At 42.0% G+C, this 22033-nt stretch overlaps 1 protein-coding gene and 1 long non-coding RNA gene across 3 annotated transcripts in view; one reads left to right on the top strand and one right to left on the bottom strand.

The window, feature by feature from the left end:
- The window catches only part of col4a4 (collagen, type IV, alpha 4), a 62552-nt gene that overhangs the window by 4021 nt on the left and 36498 nt on the right, over positions 1 to 22033 (top strand). For both annotated transcript variants that reach the window (XM_085131345.1, XM_085131346.1), the window contains exons 4-10: positions 8469 to 8540; positions 19276 to 19410; positions 19706 to 19750; positions 19843 to 19959; positions 21664 to 21732; positions 21805 to 21840; positions 21945 to 22007. In XM_085131345.1, the coding sequence (XP_084987471.1) occupies positions 8469 to 8540; positions 19276 to 19410; positions 19706 to 19750; positions 19843 to 19959; positions 21664 to 21732; positions 21805 to 21840; positions 21945 to 22007 (537 nt within the window). The remainder of the gene's footprint in view (positions 1 to 8468; positions 8541 to 19275; positions 19411 to 19705; positions 19751 to 19842; positions 19960 to 21663; positions 21733 to 21804; positions 21841 to 21944; positions 22008 to 22033) is intronic.
- LOC146502911 (uncharacterized) lies at positions 11092 to 13526 on the bottom strand. The gene is made up of 2 exons (XR_014868817.1): positions 12890 to 13526; positions 11092 to 11538 (listed from the first exon to the last, which is right to left on the bottom strand). It is a non-coding gene; the product is annotated as an uncharacterized LOC146502911 (long non-coding RNA).

Raw genomic sequence — 22033 nt, 5'->3', positions numbered from 1 at the left:
CTGGCCAATAGTCGGGCTGTGCTGTCGTCACTGTGAAATGACGACCTCACAGCTGTGCTTCTGTATCCAGGTGCAGACAGACTGTTTCATTCTGGTGTTTGCAGGAAATACACTTCACATAATTTCACTTCCTTTTGTCTTTTTACATGATCACTGTGCTTTCTCAAACCTCTGCTTGTTGTTCTGATGAGTCCGACCTGTATGTTGCCACTGGGCCTTTCTGGTCTTTGGTGCTGGTATTTAATGCCAATTTTGATGTGGAGCTTCGGGACAGTGATGCATTACAGGTGTTACAGAGTTCCGGTTTGAGTCCTGCGTCAGATGCAGGGAGCAACAGAACCTCTGAAAGCCTCCATTGCTATCTGTCATCGCAGGCATCATAAATGTGCTCTCACATATTGTGCTGTCTAATGACACATTCTATCCTTTGCCTGCAGCCTCACTCAGCACACAGGAGTTAGACTGATGCATGTAGTTTAAGTAATACTGAAGCCTTTCTGCAGATGAATCCTGAGCACTCGGATGGAGCTCAGGATGACGACTCATCCTGGTGCTGACTCTGTACACCACGATCCACTTCACAATAACCAAAGAAACACAAGCTTCTGCCAACCAGCAGTAAACAGCCGGTGAAATCGCAGTCAGTCGCACCTGGCATCAGATTGGTGCCGTCTGCTTTTGTTAGCTAAGGCTCCGCCCACAGAGCCAGGAGACATGAAAACACCGTTTAAACAACGCTGACCAGAAACTGTAGAGTAGCTTTCTCTGCCATGAGCTAATCCACTGAAACTGCTAACATCTAAAACAAGCTGCTGTTCCCGAATGAAGCTTCTTCCACACATGAGCTTTGCTCTGACGGTTCATTTTATTTCTGTTATATCATCTGTCAGAGAGAATGATGTCATCCACAGACAACAAACTAATGGTCAATCTGTCTCTATTCATTTGAAAACGAGCTACCTCCAGTGCTTTGCTACCAGCAGGCGTCCCGGCCGGCTCACTGTGGCCGTGTTTGAGGCTCTAGTCCTGCAGCCTGATGGGTCTTAGTGATTATATTTCTGGTGTAGCAGGTGGAGAACAGCTTCATGTCCACTTTTCTAACCGCACTGTGACTGCAGACAATAATAATGGCTAATGTTGCTAACTGAAGGTGGAGGAACGTGAGACAGGAGACAGCTGATTATAGTCACTCCTGCCGATACTGCAACACTGAACTAAACGGTGCTTCTGCAGCCAACAGTTATTTTTATTATGGAGCAATCACCGGATTAATTTATTTATCTTTAACAATTGATTCATTCAGTCAAAAACGCCATCAGAGCGTCAGCCGATTGCCCAAACTGCCATAGTTCATCAGTAACATGTAACTCTATGAAATACAGAAAGGCACAGATACAGAGCAAAGCTGATCCCATATTACTGAAACCAATCAAACGGTGCCGACATCAACATAACTGCAGATATATCAGCGTCCCAGGAGTCGGTGCGTCCTCGTCAGATACGACAAAAAACAAAAACCAGCTTTGAAGCAGTGAATGTTTTTCTTCTTGAAGGATTTGAAACAGTTGTTAGTGTTTTGTTTACCGCCAGCCTGACGATGAATCGTTTAATCGTGTCTGATGAAGGTTAAGTCTCGGCCTCGCTGGAGGACTCAGCGTAGGATTAGTGAGCAGAGGATCCACAAAGTCAGCAGCCCCGGATCAGACCTGATGAAAACAAAAGTGATGGTTTACATTTTACAAGCATAGAGCTGATTTTTCTTTTTAATGCAAAACTACCAGCGACAGATGATCTGACTGTGTAGCAGGTTTGTTGGTGTCTACAGTTTGTGTGTTCTTAACATGCGTATCTGTAACTGGAAGGTCACTGGTTCGATCCCCGGGCTCTCTGTCCTGGTCGTTGTGTCCTTGGGCAAGACACTTCACCTACCGCCTACTGGTGTTGGCCAGAGGGGCCGATGGCGCGATATGGCAGCCTCGCTTCTGTCAGTCTGCTCCAGGGCAGCTGTGGCTACAACTGTAGCTGCCTCCACCAGTGTGTGAATGTGAGAGTGAATGGATAGTGGCATTGTAAAGCGCTTTGAGGGCCCCGAAAAGTGCTATATAAATGCAATCCATTATTATTATTATTAGTAGTAGTAGTAGTAGTAGTAGTATTATTAAAAAGAGGGAATATTATCTAAACCCAATGACCTGGCAGGACGCTAACAGCGTCAGGTGTTTGGTGGATCCTTTACAGATGGTCTGCAGGCTGAAGACGAGATGGGCCATCTGACCCTGAGGGGTGCATAGCCCCATGAAGCTTATAGTCATTTGTGTTTCATGCAGTAAATGTCAGGCAGTGGTCGCTGCAGCTTTAACAAGTCTCACGTCTCCTGAACAATCGCAGCTAATTGTTCTTCAGCAGCTGACTGGACTCGGTGGTTTCCTCGCATAGACCTCGGTCTTCAGTTCACACAGATTTTCAGTGGGATTGAAGTCGGGCTCAGTGACGTTCACTTTGGTTTTCTGGACGTCGTTCTTCACCTGGAGCAACATCTGTTTTGGACGTTGATGGCACAGCTGTGTGCACATCAGCCTGAAGTTGTTTTGTACCGTGTAACTTTGTATGTTCATACGTCTGTAATTGTATGCAAATAGAAACGAGGCATGTTGCCCAGTTGGCAACGAGCATGTTTAGAAACGTTTAAAAATTCCTGACTGTTGGAAAACAGTAAGTGACAAACTTTAAATTTCATAATAATTTGTCCTCATCTGTATGTAAACAACACTGGACTGAGCTCAGGGTCTGATTGTTCAGGTCCTCTGGAGTCCCTCAGGGATCAGACCTGGATCCTCAGATGTTGTAGAGATGGAGACTGTTTTCTTTACCCTGCCTGTCACGTTGAGGTCACCAGGTTCAGTCTGTCTGGGAACAGCAGCAGCGCCGGCCAATCAGCAGCCGGGATTTCTGGTCAGCCAGTCAGTCCCTTCATCTGGGTACCCCAGACAGAGGGATGGTGATTAATGGAAGACGCCGGAAGCTGGTTTGAGTACAGCCGGAGTGCTGATGAAGAGGTGATGTGAGTGCGGAGAGTCATGACAGCGTAAGTAGTGATAGTGCAGCATAAATGGAGGTGGATGGAAGGACGATGTCCTGACAGCAGATAAAGTGATAGCAGTCACATTCCTGCTGATAGCCACGCCTCACTGATAACCTCGTTTACACAACGCTGCAGGAATGCGGCTGCTAACACAAACACTGCTGCCTGCTGAGAAACTCGCTGTCTGGGGCCCACAGAGGAAAAAAAACACACTGACTACATCAACAGGGACACTCGGTGTGGGATGTGTGAAGAGGAACATCCTGGATCAGGTCCTACTGTTCTGCCCGATGACCCCTCAGAGCACAGCCACATCAGTGCACTTGTGTTTAATCTGTCAGTACGAAGTGCAATTAAACATCGGGCTGTTTGTAGGGTTTCTACATTTCACAGGAGGAGTCTGTGGATAGACAGACACTTTATTGATCCCACAGCGAATAGTGTCGTGGAGAAAGTGTCAGACGAGATCGTGGTTTGAAGCTGTGAATTGAAGGGTCGATGCTGGATGGCATCAGCGTGTACGCCCTACAGGTTGGAGATCAGGTAGAAGACAAAGAGACATAGAGAGTGGTGGTAGTGGAAGTGGGGGTGATTTCAATGGGCAGGTGAACAGGGCTGATGAACAGCTGTTGTGTAGGTGTTAAGGAGAGACATGCAGGAGGGCAGTATGTTTATTTACACAGCGCCAAATAACAGTCGCCTCAAGGCGCTTCATACTGTGAGGATCCTACAATAATACACACAGAGAAAAACCCAACAATCATATGACCCCCTATGAGCAGCACTTTGGCAACAGTGGGAAGGAGAAACTCCCTTTTAACAGGAAGAAACCTCCAGCAGAACCAGGCTCAGGGAGGGGCGGGGCCATCTGCTGCTGGAGTGTCACCGTGTCTTTTTGTATCAGAGAAAGCAGGTGATTGGTTGCTGAGAGAGGAACTGTGCTACTGCATTAGGAAGTAGATGAGGGTGCTGCAGTATGAGGACAGAGAGACAGAGGTGAGGCGTGAGGGACAGATGGGTCGACCAGTGAGGTCAGAATCCGTGGACTATGATGTTTGCAGATGACACTGTGATCTATAGTGAGAGCAGAGAGCAGTTGGAGGAGATCCTGCAGAGAAGAGGAACGAAAGAAGAAGGAATACATGTGTCTGAATGAGACGGAGACAGAAGGAGAGGCAAAGACGAAGGAGCAGAGGGTCAACAAAGCAAGGACTGAGCTGAAGTTACAGAGCTGAAGCTGTTCAGATGTTCTCTGGGTCTATCAAGGGGCAGTCGGAGAGCCTGAGATGGTTTGCACATGTGGATATGATAGATCTGCCAGGCAGGAGGAAAAGAGAACGAGCTCAGAAAAGATTGATGGATGTGGTGAAGAGGGTTGGTGTGACAGAGGGGGATCCTGGGACATGGTGACCTCTAAAGGCAGCAGCTAGAAGAAGATGAATGAAAGCATGTCAGAGTGTAAATACTAGCCTGTGCCGTCCACGGTGTCCAGGATGGTAACGGTTAGGGTTAAACGGTCTGTTCTGTCTGCATAACAGAAAAACAGGACATCCGGATCTTTTTGTCTTTATGGCATGCGCTGTGCGACTAACTGATTTGTGTCACTGGCTTTCATAAATGAAGAAAACTCGACATTCAAGGCTTCTTCAAAGAGTGATGCCATACAAGGACAGTGAGGTGAAAACAATCAGCTGGGTATGAAACTACCTAAAGGCGATTTGACTGAATGGTGTCGAACTGTGTTCATTTTGTCAAGGAAGAAATCCAGAAGGTCGCAGCGTTGGCTCAGGTAGCAGTGACAGAAGTATTATTCAATCTATTTGGTTTGTGCGTAATGTTTGTGATGAGGTCGCCTTTCAGTCTTATTAATGTTCTGGTTGTATTCGTCCTGTCAATAAAAATCACAAATTAGAAAACAGAAAAGCAAACTGCAGTGTGCGGTTGGCCGCTTGTGTTTGTAACTAGAGGACAGCGAGGACCATAAAGAGCCCGAAATACAAAAAAAATAATCTAAAGCAGGACCAAGTTACAACAGCACAGCTACTCTATTATTTTACTGAACACATAAATAGTATTTATGGAATATTGAAACATTAATATTCTTGAAACATGTACAGATTGTTTTCACCGACCTTGTGCTGGTTACTATGCAACCCTGACAATATATACAAATACAGCTATTCATCTGCACATGTTCCCTAATATCTGTTATTACATGAGTGGCTTTATGCACACGCAGCGCTACACTGTAGAAGAACAGCTATTGGTCCAAGAATCAGCCAATCATAGAGCCGATAGCATCAACCCTATTTTCTCAAACAGGCACAGAGACTGAGAGTCTGAGGCTTTACGAGCACATGTAACCTAACAAACACCTGTCAGTGAGGCGTCACATGGCCGCAGCACCACATCCCCCACTCACCTGTTGGAGCACCACATCCCCCACTCACCTGTTGGAGCACCAATCACCGTGAAATCCTCCGTCGCTGTCCGTGGTCCTGAAATTCCAGCAGTTTATTTTGAGTGGAATTAAAGTTTATTAAGGAAAAAAATGTGTTTCTAAAGTTTATTGACGTAAACGCATTGATTAGACTGACGTCCGTCTAAAGTGGGGAGGGGTCCAAAGTCGATATTGTCATCCCACCGTTCTCACCATCCCAGCCATCCTGCTTTAAACCTCAGGGCTGTGAAATTCCTGCCTCAGCCACGCTGAGATGTTGCTGTTGTTGTTGTGTCTCTGCTTTGGGTTGGAGGCTCCGTTGAGTTCGTTGAGTAAATGTGGAATCGGGTGTTTTATTTAACACATCTTCATCTGACGCTCCAAATAAGCTGACGCGAGACTCTAAATCTGTGCCAGCTGTGAGCAGCTTCCTGTGAGACGAAATCACAGCTTAAATCATTTTGATCCTTTTTTTTAAAGGACGGACCAGATTGTAGATTTGCCACTGCAAACATTTTTATGGATTCTTGTTGGCGTCTCTGTGGAAGTGCTGCAGTCGAGTTAAACACATGAATCAAACAATATTGGATCTTTTGTTTTCTTGTAGGTCTAAATTTCAGTATAAAGCACCTTGAAGCAACTATGATTTGGTGCCACATAAATAAATAAATAAATAAATTGAACTGAATTCATTTTCTATGCATTAATGAGGGAATGATCATCATCTGTGTCCATGACACTACTCGATTACTTTCGAGCCTTTGAATGGGGAGCTGTGTATAAAATGACTGCAGCTCCTAAAATAATATTGCAATACTTCTTTTTTCAGACTTTCAGTGTGAAAGTCTGCATGTTTTTGATGACAGTTTCCTGTGTGTACAGGAAATGACCAAAGCAACCATGTCGCTGGCTGAACGGACCTGACTGTGCTGTGAAACTCTGGTTTCCAGAGGTTGTGTTCTCATGTTGCTGCTCTGCAGTCAGGATAGTTTTTGTTTGAATTTGAGCTCAATTTCAAACCACGTAGTTTAATAAAAAGTGCACAGGTTGGTCACAGAGCGATTTATTAAGATCAGGTGTGATTATTTTTATAGGTGCACTTGTACTGCTTCAATAGTTATGTCACAGAGGTTACACGTTTATTTAGACGTTTATTTAGACGTCTGACTGCGAGCTCACAGGTTGTGTCTGTAAATGAACACGAGCCTCTGGCTTGTTCTAGAGTTTAAATCTCACGTTTCTGTCATATCAATCTGAACATCTGAACATCTGTTCTCATTGAAAGAATCGGTCAGGAAAAATTGGAGCGTGATTGTCGCTGACGTGATCTGATAAACACACACACAGTCAGCTGTCTGCTTCCTGAGAATCTCAGATGCTTGTCTTTCTGTCTGACTTGTGTTTACATTCCTCAGTGTCTGAACAGAAAATAAAAACAGTGCTGCGGTCTGAGCATCAATAGACACAAACCAAGTCTAAAGGTCCTTTCATTCTAACAAATACTGTTATTGACTTAGACCCAGTTTAACTCTTTATTTATTCAAGCAAAACTTGAACTCAGGTAAGCTCCACTGCAAATATTTCAACACAGGGCCTGAGCAGGGGGGCGGCTCCCTGGTTGTACCGGGGCTCCCTGGCTCAGCTTCATCCTGTTGAGTGTTCAGTGCTCACGATGCACCAAGATTCGGTTCTACGGTTTTTATGAGCTGTCCAGGTATGAAGGCTTCTCCTGTAACCGGCGCCTCCACTCCTCAGCTAGCTCTCAGTTAACAGCATCGTAATCCTGATGTGTGGCTTCTGTGTTTAAGCCAAGAAGACGGTGTCGAGCAGAGACGATGTGAAACTTGAGACCACCAGCTGAAGAGGTTCAGTTTGATGGGACACACAGCTGAGCGCAGGAACTCCCAAAGGCTTAATTGCATCATCTAGTTGCTCTTTTACACACTGGGATCTGTAAAGGCTCGGAAAGGTAAGGAGTCCTGGAAAAACTGAGCTAAGCATGGAAGTAGGGAGTTGCAAGCGAGGATGCAAGTAACCCCACATTTACTGATGGGCACCAAAAATACAGAGCTTCACTTCAGCCTTCCTTTGCCATCCTTCAGCCGTCCAGCTGCACGTTCTTCCAGATGTTTACCAGAAGCGGCTGATGGAAATGAGGGGATAAGGTAACTAATGACGGGTTTAGTTGTGCCCTTTCTGGCTCACTCACGCAGAATTCATCAAGTTTAACTACCAACAAAATCAGGGACTCAAGGGAAGATCGTCACAAGAAGCTAAAGCGAGGAGCGTTTAAGAAGTACTAGAAGAAAAGATGAGAAGAGGACAAATCACTCTAAATGCTGCAGAGTGACACTTAGTGGAGGCTTCGGCTGGGCTTTTGAATCCGTAGATGATGAAGATGAGAGACAGATGTGCTGGATGAAACTGTGATATGCTAACAGCAGGTCCCACGCTGCTGGAGCCTCTGCTGGACGTCAGAGGAACTGCATTTTTGTCAGGACTGGAGATGAATACTTTAAGACGCTACACAAAGCTGCAGGTACAAGATGAACCAGATTATTCCTTCTTTCCTCTGAAGCCTGCTTTATGTTGTTGCTCTCATGAATGGTTGTGCTTCGACTCCTGTGACCTGGTGCGTGACACGGTCACGTGACACGGTCAGCATAACCACGAGTGCTGGTCTTTGTTGGTCTTTACTGCACCTACAGTGATTACAGTGATACCAGCACAGGAGCTCAGAGGTTCTCAGACTGTGAGAGAGATGCTGCGACAGGCTGAGAATCGGAGAGAAAAATGATTCCTTTGCTTCATGTTTCAAAGGCCGCTGACCTCAGACGTGATGTCACAGCTCTGAGTGCTGGCGTCAGCTGAGCTGAGCTGATGTCTTATTATGATACAGTGATGTCATGGTGATGTCATGTAATATTGTTGTTCTCTTTTTTCCAGGGTGACCTGTCTGAGCCGTGTGGTGGGCGGGACTGCTCCACCTGTCAGTGTTTCCCAGCCAAGGGAGCAAGGGTGAGACTCCGCCCACTAACTCTGACACACACGAACAGCAGCGAACCACAGCGCAGCTGCACACTCTTCAGTGTCAACAAACCTCAGACTCCTTCAGTGGCTCAGGACACACACACACACACAGACACACTCACACACACAGACACACACACACACACACACACACAGTGAAATGAGGAGCTGTTTGAGGAGTGCTGGTGTTAAATTACCAGCTGTTTACCTTACACTGACTCAGCAGATTACTCACACACATGCTTGTTTTCATCACTTCAGAGGACTTGCTTGAACTTCTTTGCACTCAACTGAACCTTGAACCTGAGTTTTCACCCTAAATTTAAACGATTCCCATTATAAGGACCTTTATTCCCAACAGGGAGCATGTCCCCACAGGTCAGTTATCCCAGCCCGGGATCGCGCTGTGCGGTAACTGTTGTTAGAGCTCGTGGTCGTCAGGACTGAGGCTCGTTTGTACGTTATGATGAATTAATTCAGGGGCCAATCAAACCGCTGATGTAACATCACATGACAATCAGCTGATCAAGTTAACTACAGCAATAAGAACAACATGTATCTGTCAGACTGTCGTCCAGCTTCACACTGACCTCCTGTGTGTGTGCGCGTGTGTGTGTGTGTGTTTGTACAGCTGGGGGCAGTAGACAGGCAGAGAGGATTGTGGGAAGGCGTCTGTCCCAGTGATTTCACGCTGAGCGGTTTAAGAGAAAGGAGGATGGAGAGAGGACTAACAGAGATCACAGCTGTCACATCTCATCACACACACAGACACACACACACTCCTCGTGCCTATGGTACGACAACTTTTCTCCGTGCCCCTGGTACACTGCGTAGAAGCACTTTGCCCCACACACTCACACACACTCACAGACTCACACACACTCACAGACACACACACACTCACAGACACACACACACACACAGACACACACACACACACACACACACAGACACACAGACACACATACTCGCGTAAGTCCCATTTGGGGTCGCATATCTTAACTCCCACCCTTTGGGGACACCACTTTCTGTATGGTTTAGAAGCAAGCTGGCAACTCAGTTTTACTCCTCCAAGACCACAGAAATAAAAAATCACTTGAGATTTTCATTTTAAGCAACATTTGTTCAGACAGTATTTTTACCTTCCCATTGGGGACTGGGGATTTTTAATGTCCCCTTTGGGGTCTTCAGCGATACACAGATAAACAAACTATTTTATGCCACTTTTGGGGACCTTACTTCCATTTGGGGTCTTCAGCGACACACACATACACAAACTATTTTATGCCACTTTTGGGGACCTTACTTCCATTTGGGGTCTTCAGCAACACACACACACATACACAAGTTATTTTATGTCAGTTTTGGGGACCATACTTCCCTTTTGAGTCTTCAGCAATACACACATACACAAGTTATTTTATGTCAGTTTTGGGGATATTACTTCCCTTAAAGGAAATTCCTTCAAAGTACAATGTAAGGTTAACTACCCAATCTAACAATAATCTAAACAGTAATTAATGTCTCCATTTATCTTGAAGAAATCAAAACTATGTCCAACGTCTCGGCCACAGAACAATTTAAATTTTTTACTGCATTTATTACTACTGTGTTGTTTTGGGAGTTTATATGCACATCATTAATGCAGAGAAACCTGGATAAAAAAAAAATCTGTACTATTAAGTGTTTGTTACCAGCAAATTGTAAGGCAAGAACTTTGCTTCCAAACATAAGTTAAATAGACAAACATTAGACAGTTAACCTAGTTTTTATATTCTATTAAAACTAAAAAAGAAATTTCTAATTTCAACTATGAATTGTTAACACAGATAATTTGTACACAATTCCTAAGGGTTCATTTGATTTGCAGAAACTATCCAAGCGTTGAAGCAAACCTATCATAAAAGATTTAATTTAATTATTAATAAACACTGCTTTAACCTACATTAGAACCAATCAAATTATCCTTTACCTCAGGGCACCAATAAGTACAGTATTAAAGATCTGTGAGTGATAAGACAAGCTGTACGATTTTAGAATGGATATCTTAATTTTAGTTTTCACTGATGTTACGAGTACATTTAACATGAATAACAAATAGACAAGAGACAATTGAAAACTTCCAAAGAAGGTGACTCTTATGACTTCCGGGGACATTTCTAAAAAAAATGCACTGCGTTAACCTGAATGAGGACAATCAAAAGGATATACATAAATGAAATTGAATTGAATTGATATAGTACCAGAGTACAGTGATCATTAACTGATCGTCATTAACGATCAGTGACCATTAGCGGTTTTCTCACTGATCTCAAGGGTATATTAATACTAAATACAGAAATATACCTCCATTTAAAAATTGCAAAAACATATCCAACTATAGTCATTAGTATGCCATATGCTTATGACTTTTGGGGACGTTTTTAACACAAATACACTCCGCTTTAACCTAAATGGGTACATTCAATGTGAAACTTTCCTTAGGGAACTGGTAAATACAATGAACTCTGATTATTAAATATTGGCATTTGTTAAAGTATGTGTAATGATTTGGGGGATGGATTTCTTTATCTTAGTCCTCATTCTGATTGGTATTTGTTCTGTATTTTTAAATCTTAGACATAATGAAGGTTTTTTTTTTTTAACATAACCCTTGCTTGAGTGTGGGGATCATTGATAAATTGTTTACAGACTTCATGGATCGATTTATACTGAAAAAGGGACACGATACTATTTTTAGAAAAAAATATCCCAAAACATATCCAACTATAGTCATTAGTATGCCATATACTTATGACTTTTGGGGACGTTTCTAACACAAATACACTCCGCTTTAACCTAAATGGGGAAATTCAATGGGAAACTTTTGTTAGGGAACTGGTAAATACAATGAACTCTGATTATTAAATATTTGCTTATGTTAAAGTATGTGTAATGATTTGGGGGATGGATTGCTTTATCTTAGTCCTCATTCTGATTGTTATTTCTTTCATATTTCCAAATCTTAGACATAATGAAGGATTTTACAACATAACTCTTACTTGAGTGTGGTGATCATTGATAAATTGTTCTCGAACTTCATGTATGGAGTTATACTGAAAAAGGGATATGACACTATTTTTACAAAACAATACAAAAACATATCCAACTATAGTCATAGGTATGCCATATTCTTATGACTTTTGGGGATGTTTCTAACACAAATACACTCCGCTTTAACCTAAATGGGGACATTCACTGGGAAACTTTTGTTAGGGAACTGGTAAATACAATGAACTCGGATTATTAAACATCTGCATATGTTAAGGTATGTGTAATTACTTTTCGGATGGATTTCTTTATCTTAGTCCTCATTCTGATTGGTATTTGTTCTGTATTTTTAAATCTTAGACATAATGAAGGTTTTTTTTTTTTTAACATAACCCTTGCTTGAGTGTGGGGATCATTGATAAATTGTTTACAGACTTCATGGATCGATTTATACTGAAAAAGGGACATGATACTATTTTTAGAAAAAAAATCCAAAAAATAAAATCCAAATATAGTCATTAGAATGCCATATGCTTATGACTTTTGGGGATGTTTCTAACACAAATACACTCCGCTTTAACCTAAATGGGGACATTCAATGGGAAACTTTCCTTAGGGAACTGGTAAATACAATGAACTCGGATTATTAAATATTTACTTATGTTAAAGTATGTGTAATGATTTGGGGGATGGATTGCTTTATCTTAGTCCTCATTCTGATTGGTATTTGTTCCATATTTCCAAATCTTAGACATAATGAAAGATTTTACAACATAACTCTTACTTGAGTGTGGTGATCACTGATAAATTGTTTGTTGACTTTATAGGTAGATTTATACAGAAAAAGGGGACATGATAACATCTTTTAAAAAATCCCAAAGCATATCCAACTATAGTCATTAGAATGCCATATACTTATGACTTTTGGGGACGTTTCTAACACAAATACACTCCGCTTTAACCTAAATGGGGACATTCAATGGGAAACCTTCCTTAGGGAACTGGTAAATACAACGAACTCTGATTATGAAACATATGCATATGTTAAGGTGTAATGATTTGGAGGATGGATTTCTTTTTCTTAGTCCTCCTTCTGATTGGTATTTGTTCCATATTTCCAAATCTTAGACATAATGAAGGATTTTACAATAACCCTTACTTCAGTGGGGTGGTCACTGATAAATTGTTTGTTGACTTTATAGGTAGATTTATACAGAAAAAAGGGACATGATAACATCTTTTAAAAAATCCCAAAGCATATCCAACTATAGTCATTAGAATGCCATATACTTATGACTTTTGGGGACATTTCTAACACAAATACACTCCGCTTTAACCTAAATGGTTAAAGCGGAGTGTATTTGTTCAATGGGAAACTTTCGTTAGGGAACTGGTAAATACAATGAACTCTGATTATTAAATATTTGCTTATGTTAAAGTATGTGTAATGATTTGGGGGATGGATTGCTTTGTCTTAGTCCTCATTCTGATTGGTATTTGTTCCATATTTCCAAATCTTAGACATAATGAAAGATTTTACAACATAACTCTTACTTGAGTGTGGTGATCACTGATAAATTGTTCTCGAACTTCATGTATGGAGTTATACTGAAAAAGGGACATGACACTACTTTTAAAAAACAATACAAAAAAATATCCAACTATAGTCATAGGTATGCCATATTCTTATGACTTTTGGGGATGTTTCTAACACAAATACACTCCGCTTTAACCTAAATGGGGACATTCAATGGGAAACTTTTGTTAGGGAACTGGAAAATACAATGAACTCGGATTATTAAACATCTGCATATGTTAAGGTATGTGTAACTACTTTTCGGATGGATTTCTTTATCTTAGTCCTCATTCTGATTGGTATTTGTTCTGTATTTTTAAATCTTAGACATAATGAAGGGTTTTTTTTTTTAACATAACCCTTGCTTGAGTGTGCGAATCATTGATAAATTGTTTACAGACTTCATGGATAGACTTATACTGAAAAAGGGACATGATACTATTTTTAGAAAAAAAATCCCAAAACATATCCAACTATAGTCATTAGTATGCCATATGCTCATGACTTTTGGGGACGTTTCTAACACAAATACACTCCGCTTTAACCTAAATGGGGACATTCAATGGGAAACTTTCCTTAGGGAACTGGTAAATACAACAAACTCTGATTATGAAACATATGCATATGTTAAGGTGTAATGATTTGGGGGATGGATTTCTTTTTCTTAGTCCTCCTTCTGATTGGTATTTGTTCCATATTTACGAATCTTAGACATAATGAAAGATTTTACAACATAACCCTTACTTGAGTGTGGGAATCATTGATAAATTGTTCTCAGACTTCATGGGTAGGTTTATACAGAAAATAGGGACATGATACCATTTTAAAAAAAAAATACAAAACCATATCCAACTATAGTCACTAGTATGCCATATTCTTATGACTTTTGGGGACGTTTCTAACACAAATACACTCCGCTTTAACCTAAATGGGGACATTCAAAATCCTGCAGCTTATATATGTTTCTTTGTTTCAGAATAATAAATAAATAAATTAAACAAATAACATAATATTCCTCTTTATGAAGCTCATTTTTCCCCCCCGTTTCATTAGCCTCTCTTAATTAACAAGATAGTCCTCATTGTTAGCTTGCACATGAAAAACTTAAGGATTCTAATAAACATCCTTTTTTATTTTAGAATCATAAAAGCATAAAAAAAATGAAGTCCCCTAAAATATTGAAAGTTTGGTTTATTCAAACATGCCTTGATTTTTAATCCAAGACATCTCTGAATGTGTGATTTATACGTGGTTAGCTTTTTCGGGATAATTAGCTCAAGTCTTTTTTTTCCAAATTATCAAGGGCACATCTAGCAAACCAGTATTAGTATTTATTACTAAATAACTTTCTTACATTCAAACAGAAAATGCTGAAACTTTTCAGCAGAAACCTTAAGATATAGGTATAAGAAACTAAAAAAGTTTTAATCACTTTTCATACCTTTAAAGCTGCTCTACATGCTGCTGCTTGCACACACCTCCATGGCTGCGATCAAGGCCTATGGTGACATAGAGGTCTTACCTCACCTCCCCTACCTTTAGGCTGTCCCTCCTGTGTCCCTCTTCACTCTCACACACACGATCTCCAGACCTGCATTCATCTCTTTCTTCTGATCCCCCCCACCCGACAGACATACAAAACTCTAAACATCACCCTTTGACTGACTGCCCCACCCCCACTTGCACACAAACTCTTTCCCGAAAGCACTCTGATTGTATGACACTAGTGTTTATTGTATTATGTTGTACATAGGACTTTTGTTTTGTTTTTATCTTTAAGTTGTTCACTGTACACTGTAGACCGTGGGAGCATTACAATTTAAAATTCCTGTGTATCATCTGTACATATGGGTTTTCACAATAAAGCTGACTTTGAATTTGACTTGAGTCAAACTCTGCACATATCTCTAAGGCCCAGTCAACCATGCTACAGAAGCTAATCTTTCCCGCTTGTATCGAGGAAATAATTTTTTTTCTGTCATGATCCATATTCAATGACCATAGTCTTACACAGTTTTTGATCAGCTCTTAAAGAGACTTTGGTGAGAATTAAGTTTTATGCCATATGCTTGTGACTTTTTATGCTTTTTAGGCAGTATTTTACATACTGCCTAAAAGGTATTAACATTGAAATTTAAATTTAGCTCAGCTGTTTCACCAAATTTTGGATCCCTGCACCATTCAACACAAATTCAAGAAACATCTTAAATATGTTGCAATACAAGTATCAAGAATTTAGAGTAATTTATGTCAAGCTGCAGTTCAGAAAACAAATATGAACCTAAAGTGCTCCATTATTTCATGCATCTGCTTCACATCATGCCAAATAATTCTTTAAAAAATATTAAAACTATTTATATCATAATTACGTGAAATTTGACTCTTTTGTATTTTCTAGTGTCTTCTTTACCCTTTGAAAATATAATCTACTTTCTAACAAATAGTCTACTGATTTCTATTATTTAGTCAAGAGAACAAATGTTTGTTTATATAAAACCATTCATACAAAAGAATGTTGAATAAGATTTTCAACAAAGATCAGCATATTAAAAGAAATCTTACACTATAATAATATAAGGGTTAGGGACAGGTAATACACACACAAAAAAATCCAAGAAATGTCACTTTTGGGGACAGTGGAAATCTTTGCAATTTCACACACTTCCACTAGGGGGCAACATAGAGTTATACACAGATTGCGAAAAATTTTGGGGGCAATGTCATACACATACACAAAAAATTTAAAAAATGTCATTTTTGGGGACAGGTGAGATTTTTGGATTAAAATATGTTTTAGAGCATGCTGAATGTTGTCAGAGGTAAATCTAATTGGGGACGGTGGTTTTGGTCCCCAAAGGGAGAGGTGTCCCCAATTGACTGGTGTGTGAGCTGATAGAAGTCCCCAATTTTGACACAAGCAAACTCACACACAGACACACACACTCACACACACTCACAGACACACACTCACAGACAGACACACACACACACTCACAGACACACACTCACACACACACAGACACACACACTCACACACACACACACACACACTCACAGACACACACAGGATCGACAGATTCACCCAAACCAATCGGTGTTGATTATAAACACAGATGTATCAATAACTTTTGGTGTATCTGATCAGTGATCAATGATAACATCAGGGATCATAAACATCTCGATGTTGGAGACAAACACAGAGCTCTCACTAACGCTGGGAACCTGGATTCAGGGAGTTTTAGTCAAGACGTCAAACTTTATTTGTACATCAGGTAAAAATGGACAAACTGTGTAATGTGTGCAGATACGTGAATCATTACAGTCATTACTAAACTGGTCACTGTTGCAACAGAAGCTTCTGCTGTGACCACAAACACTCTGATTTTGGTCACTGTTGCAACACCTGATCCACTACAGTCACATTACTGTGATGCAGCTCTGCAGCCAGATCATGCGATGAACACACTGACCTCCTCCTCCTCACCTGCCCAGGTGACTCGGTCTGTACATGCTCACCATGTGTTCTTCTTGGCTTTTATGCTTGTTTTGCTCTCGTAAGGCCTCATTACCTCACAGATATTCATGTTTCCTCAGCCAGAAACTGCACACCTCTGAACGAATGACCGAGTTTCAGAAAAGCATTGATTTGGTTTAGTTTGTTTTCATCACATGGCCCAAATGGAGCCTTTAGCTAAAGCGGATCTCCTGGCCCAGAGGTGCATCTTCATATTAAGCGTGTTTCTAATAATGAGCTCAGACGTGCACGGTCGTCCCTGTGAGTGACAACCTCGGTCTGCAGGTAACACTCCATGTTTCCTATTCTTGTATTTGCGATATCATCTAAAGGAAATAATCCCTGATATGATTATCTGAGGCATCAAAGCTCCACTTCCAAGCCCAGAAATAAAAAAAGGCTCTGGAAATGCAGCAGAGCGTTAAAGTGAAACTGCACTGAGGGTCACCATCACTCAGCTGAACAACAGGCTTAAAAACCAAGTGTACACAAAGTGAGCACATGAGCGCTGAACGCGACAAGACGCCACCTGTCGCTCACAGGTATGCGCTGCTCCCTTTATCCTGCAACGCTCTGAGTTTATGCACTAAATCTGACCTTTGACCTTATCAGTGTTTCCTGTGCACATGTGTGGCTGTGGCTGTGGACAGTGCTGTACTTTTGACACTCATTTCTGAATCTTTTATGATAAGCAGTCCAAACCCCTCGTGGCAGTTTGTGTGTGTGTCATTGTTCTGGTGCCACACCGCCCTCAAATGGTGAGATAACAGCATTACACATGTGGGACTCGAATTCACCAACATCTGGATTAAACCATATGAAGCTCTGCCATCAGTGCTGCGATTCATAAAGAGTCTGTCTCAGGTTCAGTTACGCTCCTGATTGTTTTATGTTCTTATACTTTCTGACAGGCGACGCTTTACACCATGAGCTTGTTAATGTGACGTGTGTTTAATGAGGAACTGATATGACAAAGAATGATTTACAATTTCAAAAGTTCAGATTCGAGCAGACAGTTGAATTCTCTTAGTTTGTTTGTCAGCTTCGTGTTTGTCGAGTGATAAGGATTAAGAATTCAAAATCCTGCTCCTCACATACAAGGTCTTAAATAATCAGGCCCCATCTTATCTTAATGACCTTGTAGTACCATATCACCCTATTAGAGCACTTCGCTCTCGCTCTGCAGGCCTACTTGTTGTTCCTAGAGTATTTAAAAGTAGAATGGGAGGCAGAGCCTTCAGTTTTCAGGCCCCTCTTCTGTGGAACCAGCTTCCAGTTTGGATTCAGGAGACAGACACTATCTCTACTTTCAAGATTAGGCTTAAAACTTTCCTTTTTACTAAAGCATATAGTTAGGGCTGGACCAGGTGACCCTGAATCCTCCCTTAGTTATGCTGCAATAGATGTAGGCTGCCGGGGGATTCCCATGATGCATTGAGTTTTTCCTTTCCAGTCACCTTTCTCACTCACTATGTATTAACAGACCTCTCTGCATTGAATCATATCTGTTATTAACCTCTGTCTCTCTTCCACAGCATGTCTTTATCCTGTCTTCCTTCTCTCACCCCAACCAATCACAGCAGATGGCCCCGCCCCTCCCTGAGCCTGGTTCTGCTGGAGGTTTCTTCCTGTTAAAAGGGAGTTTTTCCTTCCCACTGTCGCCAAAGTGCTGCTCATAGGGGGTCATATGATTGTTGGGTTTTTCTCTGTATCTATGAAGCGCCTTGAGGCGACTTTTGTTGTGATTTGGCGCTATGTAAATAAAATTGAATTGAATTGAACTGAATAAGATGGGGCCTGATTATTTAAGACCTTGTATGTGAGGAGCAGGATTTTGAATTCTGGATTTAACAGGAAGCCAAAACAGGAGAAATCTGCTCTCTCTTTCTAGTCCCTGTCAGGACTCTTGCTGCAGCATTTTGGATTAGCTGAAGGCTTTTCAGGGAGTTTTTAGGACATCCTGATAATAATGAATTACAGTCGTCCAGCCTGGAAGTAATAAATCCATGAACTAGTTTTCAGCGTCACTCTGAGGCAGGATATTTCTAACTTTAGAGATGTTGCACAAATGGAAGAACGCAGTCTTACATATTTGTTTAATATGTGCGTTGAAGGACATATCCTGGTCAAAAATGACTCCAAGGTTCCTCACAGTGTTACTGGAGGCCAAGGTAATGCCATCCAGAGTAAGAATCTGCTTAGATACCATATTTCTAAGCTTTTCAGCGCCGAGTACAATAACCTCAGTTTGATCTGAATTAAGAAGCAGAAAGTTAGCGGCCATCCAAGTCTTTATGTCTTTAAGACATTCCTGCAGTTTAACTCATTGGTGTGTGTTATCTGGCTTCATGCACAGATAGAGCTGGGTGTCATCTGCATAGCAGTGTAAATGTATGCTATGACTTCTAATGATGCTGCCTAAAGGAAGCATGTATAATGTAAACAGAACTGGTCCTGGTATTTTTTAGAAGTGGTGCTTTGTAGTGACAGAGCCTCGGGATCAGGCCTAGAAGAGCTCTCAATAGAAACCTGATGTTGTTCATGTTTTCTATTAAGATTTATTCAGTTTCTAAAGGATTAACAGGTGTCTTTGTGTCCTGCAGGGTGCTCCTGGTTCTCTGGGTCTGCGGGGCCCTAATGGACCCATGGGCTTCCCGGGTCCTCAGGGGCCTCCAGGAGAGAAAGGCCAGAGAGGAGATGAGGGGCCGACAGGAGCTGCAGGCCTGAAAGGACATATGGTGAAGAACATGTTTGTACTGCAACGCAGCTTTAACAGAGTCAGGCTGTCTGTGTTAGCAGCACTCTGTCGGTCAGCTGAGCACCTTCTACTCCACTCAGAGACATCAGAGGAGCTTTACACATACACCATCCAAACTGAAAACATAGTTTGTAGTGCACCCTCTGAAGACGAGATGCTGTTTCTGTTGTCTGACCAATCGGAGCTCTGAGGCCTCACATGGTATCTAACCCCTAATGTTTCTGAGGAGCTGTGTGGAGACCGTTTAACCGTCTGCTTGTTGTTTATGGTTTCAGGGATCTCTTGGTGTTCCTGGTTTTCCAGGTTTGGATGGAGTTCCGGTAAGAAGCCCCGCCCCTCTCAGCCTCTTAGCTCAGTCACTGTGACCTCGTGATGTCCCGCTCTCGGCATCAGTTTATGTGTTTGTGTCCAGGGACACCCGGGACCTGCTGGAGGTCCAGGACATCCAGGTCTGGATGGATGTAATGGAACCAGAGGAGAGAAGGGGAAAGCTGGACTTCTGGGAGAACAAGGACGTGACGGAGAACTGGTCAGAAATGACAGTAACACTGATAGCAAACACTTCACTGTGGAGGTCGAGAAGGCCACAGTAAAAATAATCAGAGCTGGAGAAACGTTCAGTTTTCCAGAATCCAGATTTTAGAGTCCTGAGAGGATAAGGACGAGGTTTTCTCGTCTTACACTGCTGTGAGCCTGTGGATAGTTCAGTGTACTGCAGTACAGTGGGATGCAAACGTTAACCTTGTTAAGTCATTATTTTCCTGTATAAATCGTTGTTACAATAAAAACTGTCAGTAAATATATCATATAGGAGACACACACAGCGATGTTTGAGAAGTGAAATTAAGTTTGTTGGATTTACAGAAAATGTGCAACAATTGTTTAAACAAAATCAGGCAGGTGCATAAATCTGTAAGCTCAGTGACCCCTGACCTACAGACACAGGTGAAAACAATAATGAGAAAGAGTATTTAAGGGGGTCAATTGTCAGTTTCCCTCTTGTAATTTCCTCTGAAGAGAAGCAACAGGTGGGTCTCAGAACAACTGTGAAATAACCTGAAGACAAAGATTGTTCAGCATCATGGTGGGAAGGACACAGAAAGCTGTCTCAGAGATTTCAGCCATCTGTCTCCACAGTTAGGAACATATTGAGACAATCAAAGACCACAGGCTCAGTTCAAGTTAAGGCTGGAAGTGTCAGACCGAGAAACATCTCAGATAGAACAGAGTCGACCCACAGACGAGCACCAAAGACCTGCAACATCACGTTGCAGCAGATGGAGTCGCTGTGCAGCGTTCAACCACTCGGTGCTCTTTACACAAGGAGATGCTGCATGTGAGAGTGATGCAGAGGAAGCCTTTGCTCCGCCCACAGCGGAGCAAAGGCTCCGCTGTGGGCGGAGCACATTTGGACAACTCAGCTTCATTCTGGAATAAGCTGCTGTGGACGGATGAAACTAACATTGAGTTATTTGGCATAACAAGGGGCGTAATGCACGGAGGAAACACACCTGCTTCCTCCAGTAAAGTATGGTGCTGGTTCCATCACGCTGTGGGCTGTGGGGCCAGTGCAGGGACTGGGAATCCTGTCAGAGTTGAGGGACACATGGATTCCACTCAGTATCAGCAGATTCTGGAGAATCAGAGACAAAGCTGAAGCTGCGCCCGGGCTGGATCTTTCAACAAGACAACGACCGAAACACTGCTCCAAATCCACCGAAGCTTTCATGCAGAGGAACAAGTACAACGTTCATCTCAGTCCAGGCCTGAATATTAATGAAATCTGTGGTGTGAGTTAAAGAGAGCTGTCCATGCTCCGAAGCCATCAAACCTGAATGAACTAGAGATGTTGAGGAGGAATGGAAGAGGAATCGTCCAAAATACCTTCAACCACAATCCAGACTCTCAGTGGAGCCGACAGGAAGCGTTTAGAGGCTGCAGAAGGCGGATATACTAAATATTGATTTCATCTCTTTTTTTGTGGAGCCAAATTTATGCACCTGCCTGATTTTGTTTAAACAATTCTTGCACGCTTTCTGTAAATCCAATAAACTTCATTTCACTTCTCAAACATCACTGTGTGTGTCTCCTGTATGATATATTTAACTGACATTTTTATTGTAACAACGATTTATACAGAAAAATAATGACTATTAAGAAGGCTGCCCAAACGTTTGCATCCCGCTGTATCTTTGGTCCTATTTGACCATCGCTGTGCTGTTTAATTCTTCAGGGTTTTCCAGGACCGAAAGGATATCCAGGAGATCAGGCGCTGTATTTCATACGTAACCCTGGAGTGACTGTAAGTACACTTGCACTGCTGCAGGTCAGGATCAGGATTTGGCTTATTAATCAAAGCATTTCTGTCTGACAGGGAGATGCTGGGCCCAGTGGACATCCTGGTCTGTGGGTGAGTAAACAAACGGTCATGTGACACACATGCCAGCGGGTTTGCAGGGAGGAAGCGTCCACTTGTAGTGGTCCTCCTTCAGGTTTCTGTCTGTCTGTCTGCAGGGTGAGCGGGGCCTCTCGGGATCGAAGGGAGCACTGGGGTCTCCGGGACCAAAAGGCCAAGACGTGAGTCACCAGTTAACATTTACTGC

Source organism: Neolamprologus multifasciatus, chromosome 14, assembly GCF_963576455.1.
Source record: "Neolamprologus multifasciatus chromosome 14, fNeoMul1.2, whole genome shotgun sequence".
Classification (NCBI taxonomy): Eukaryota; Metazoa; Chordata; class Actinopteri; order Cichliformes; family Cichlidae; genus Neolamprologus; species Neolamprologus multifasciatus.
This window is presented reverse-complemented; position numbering and strand designations above follow the sequence as displayed.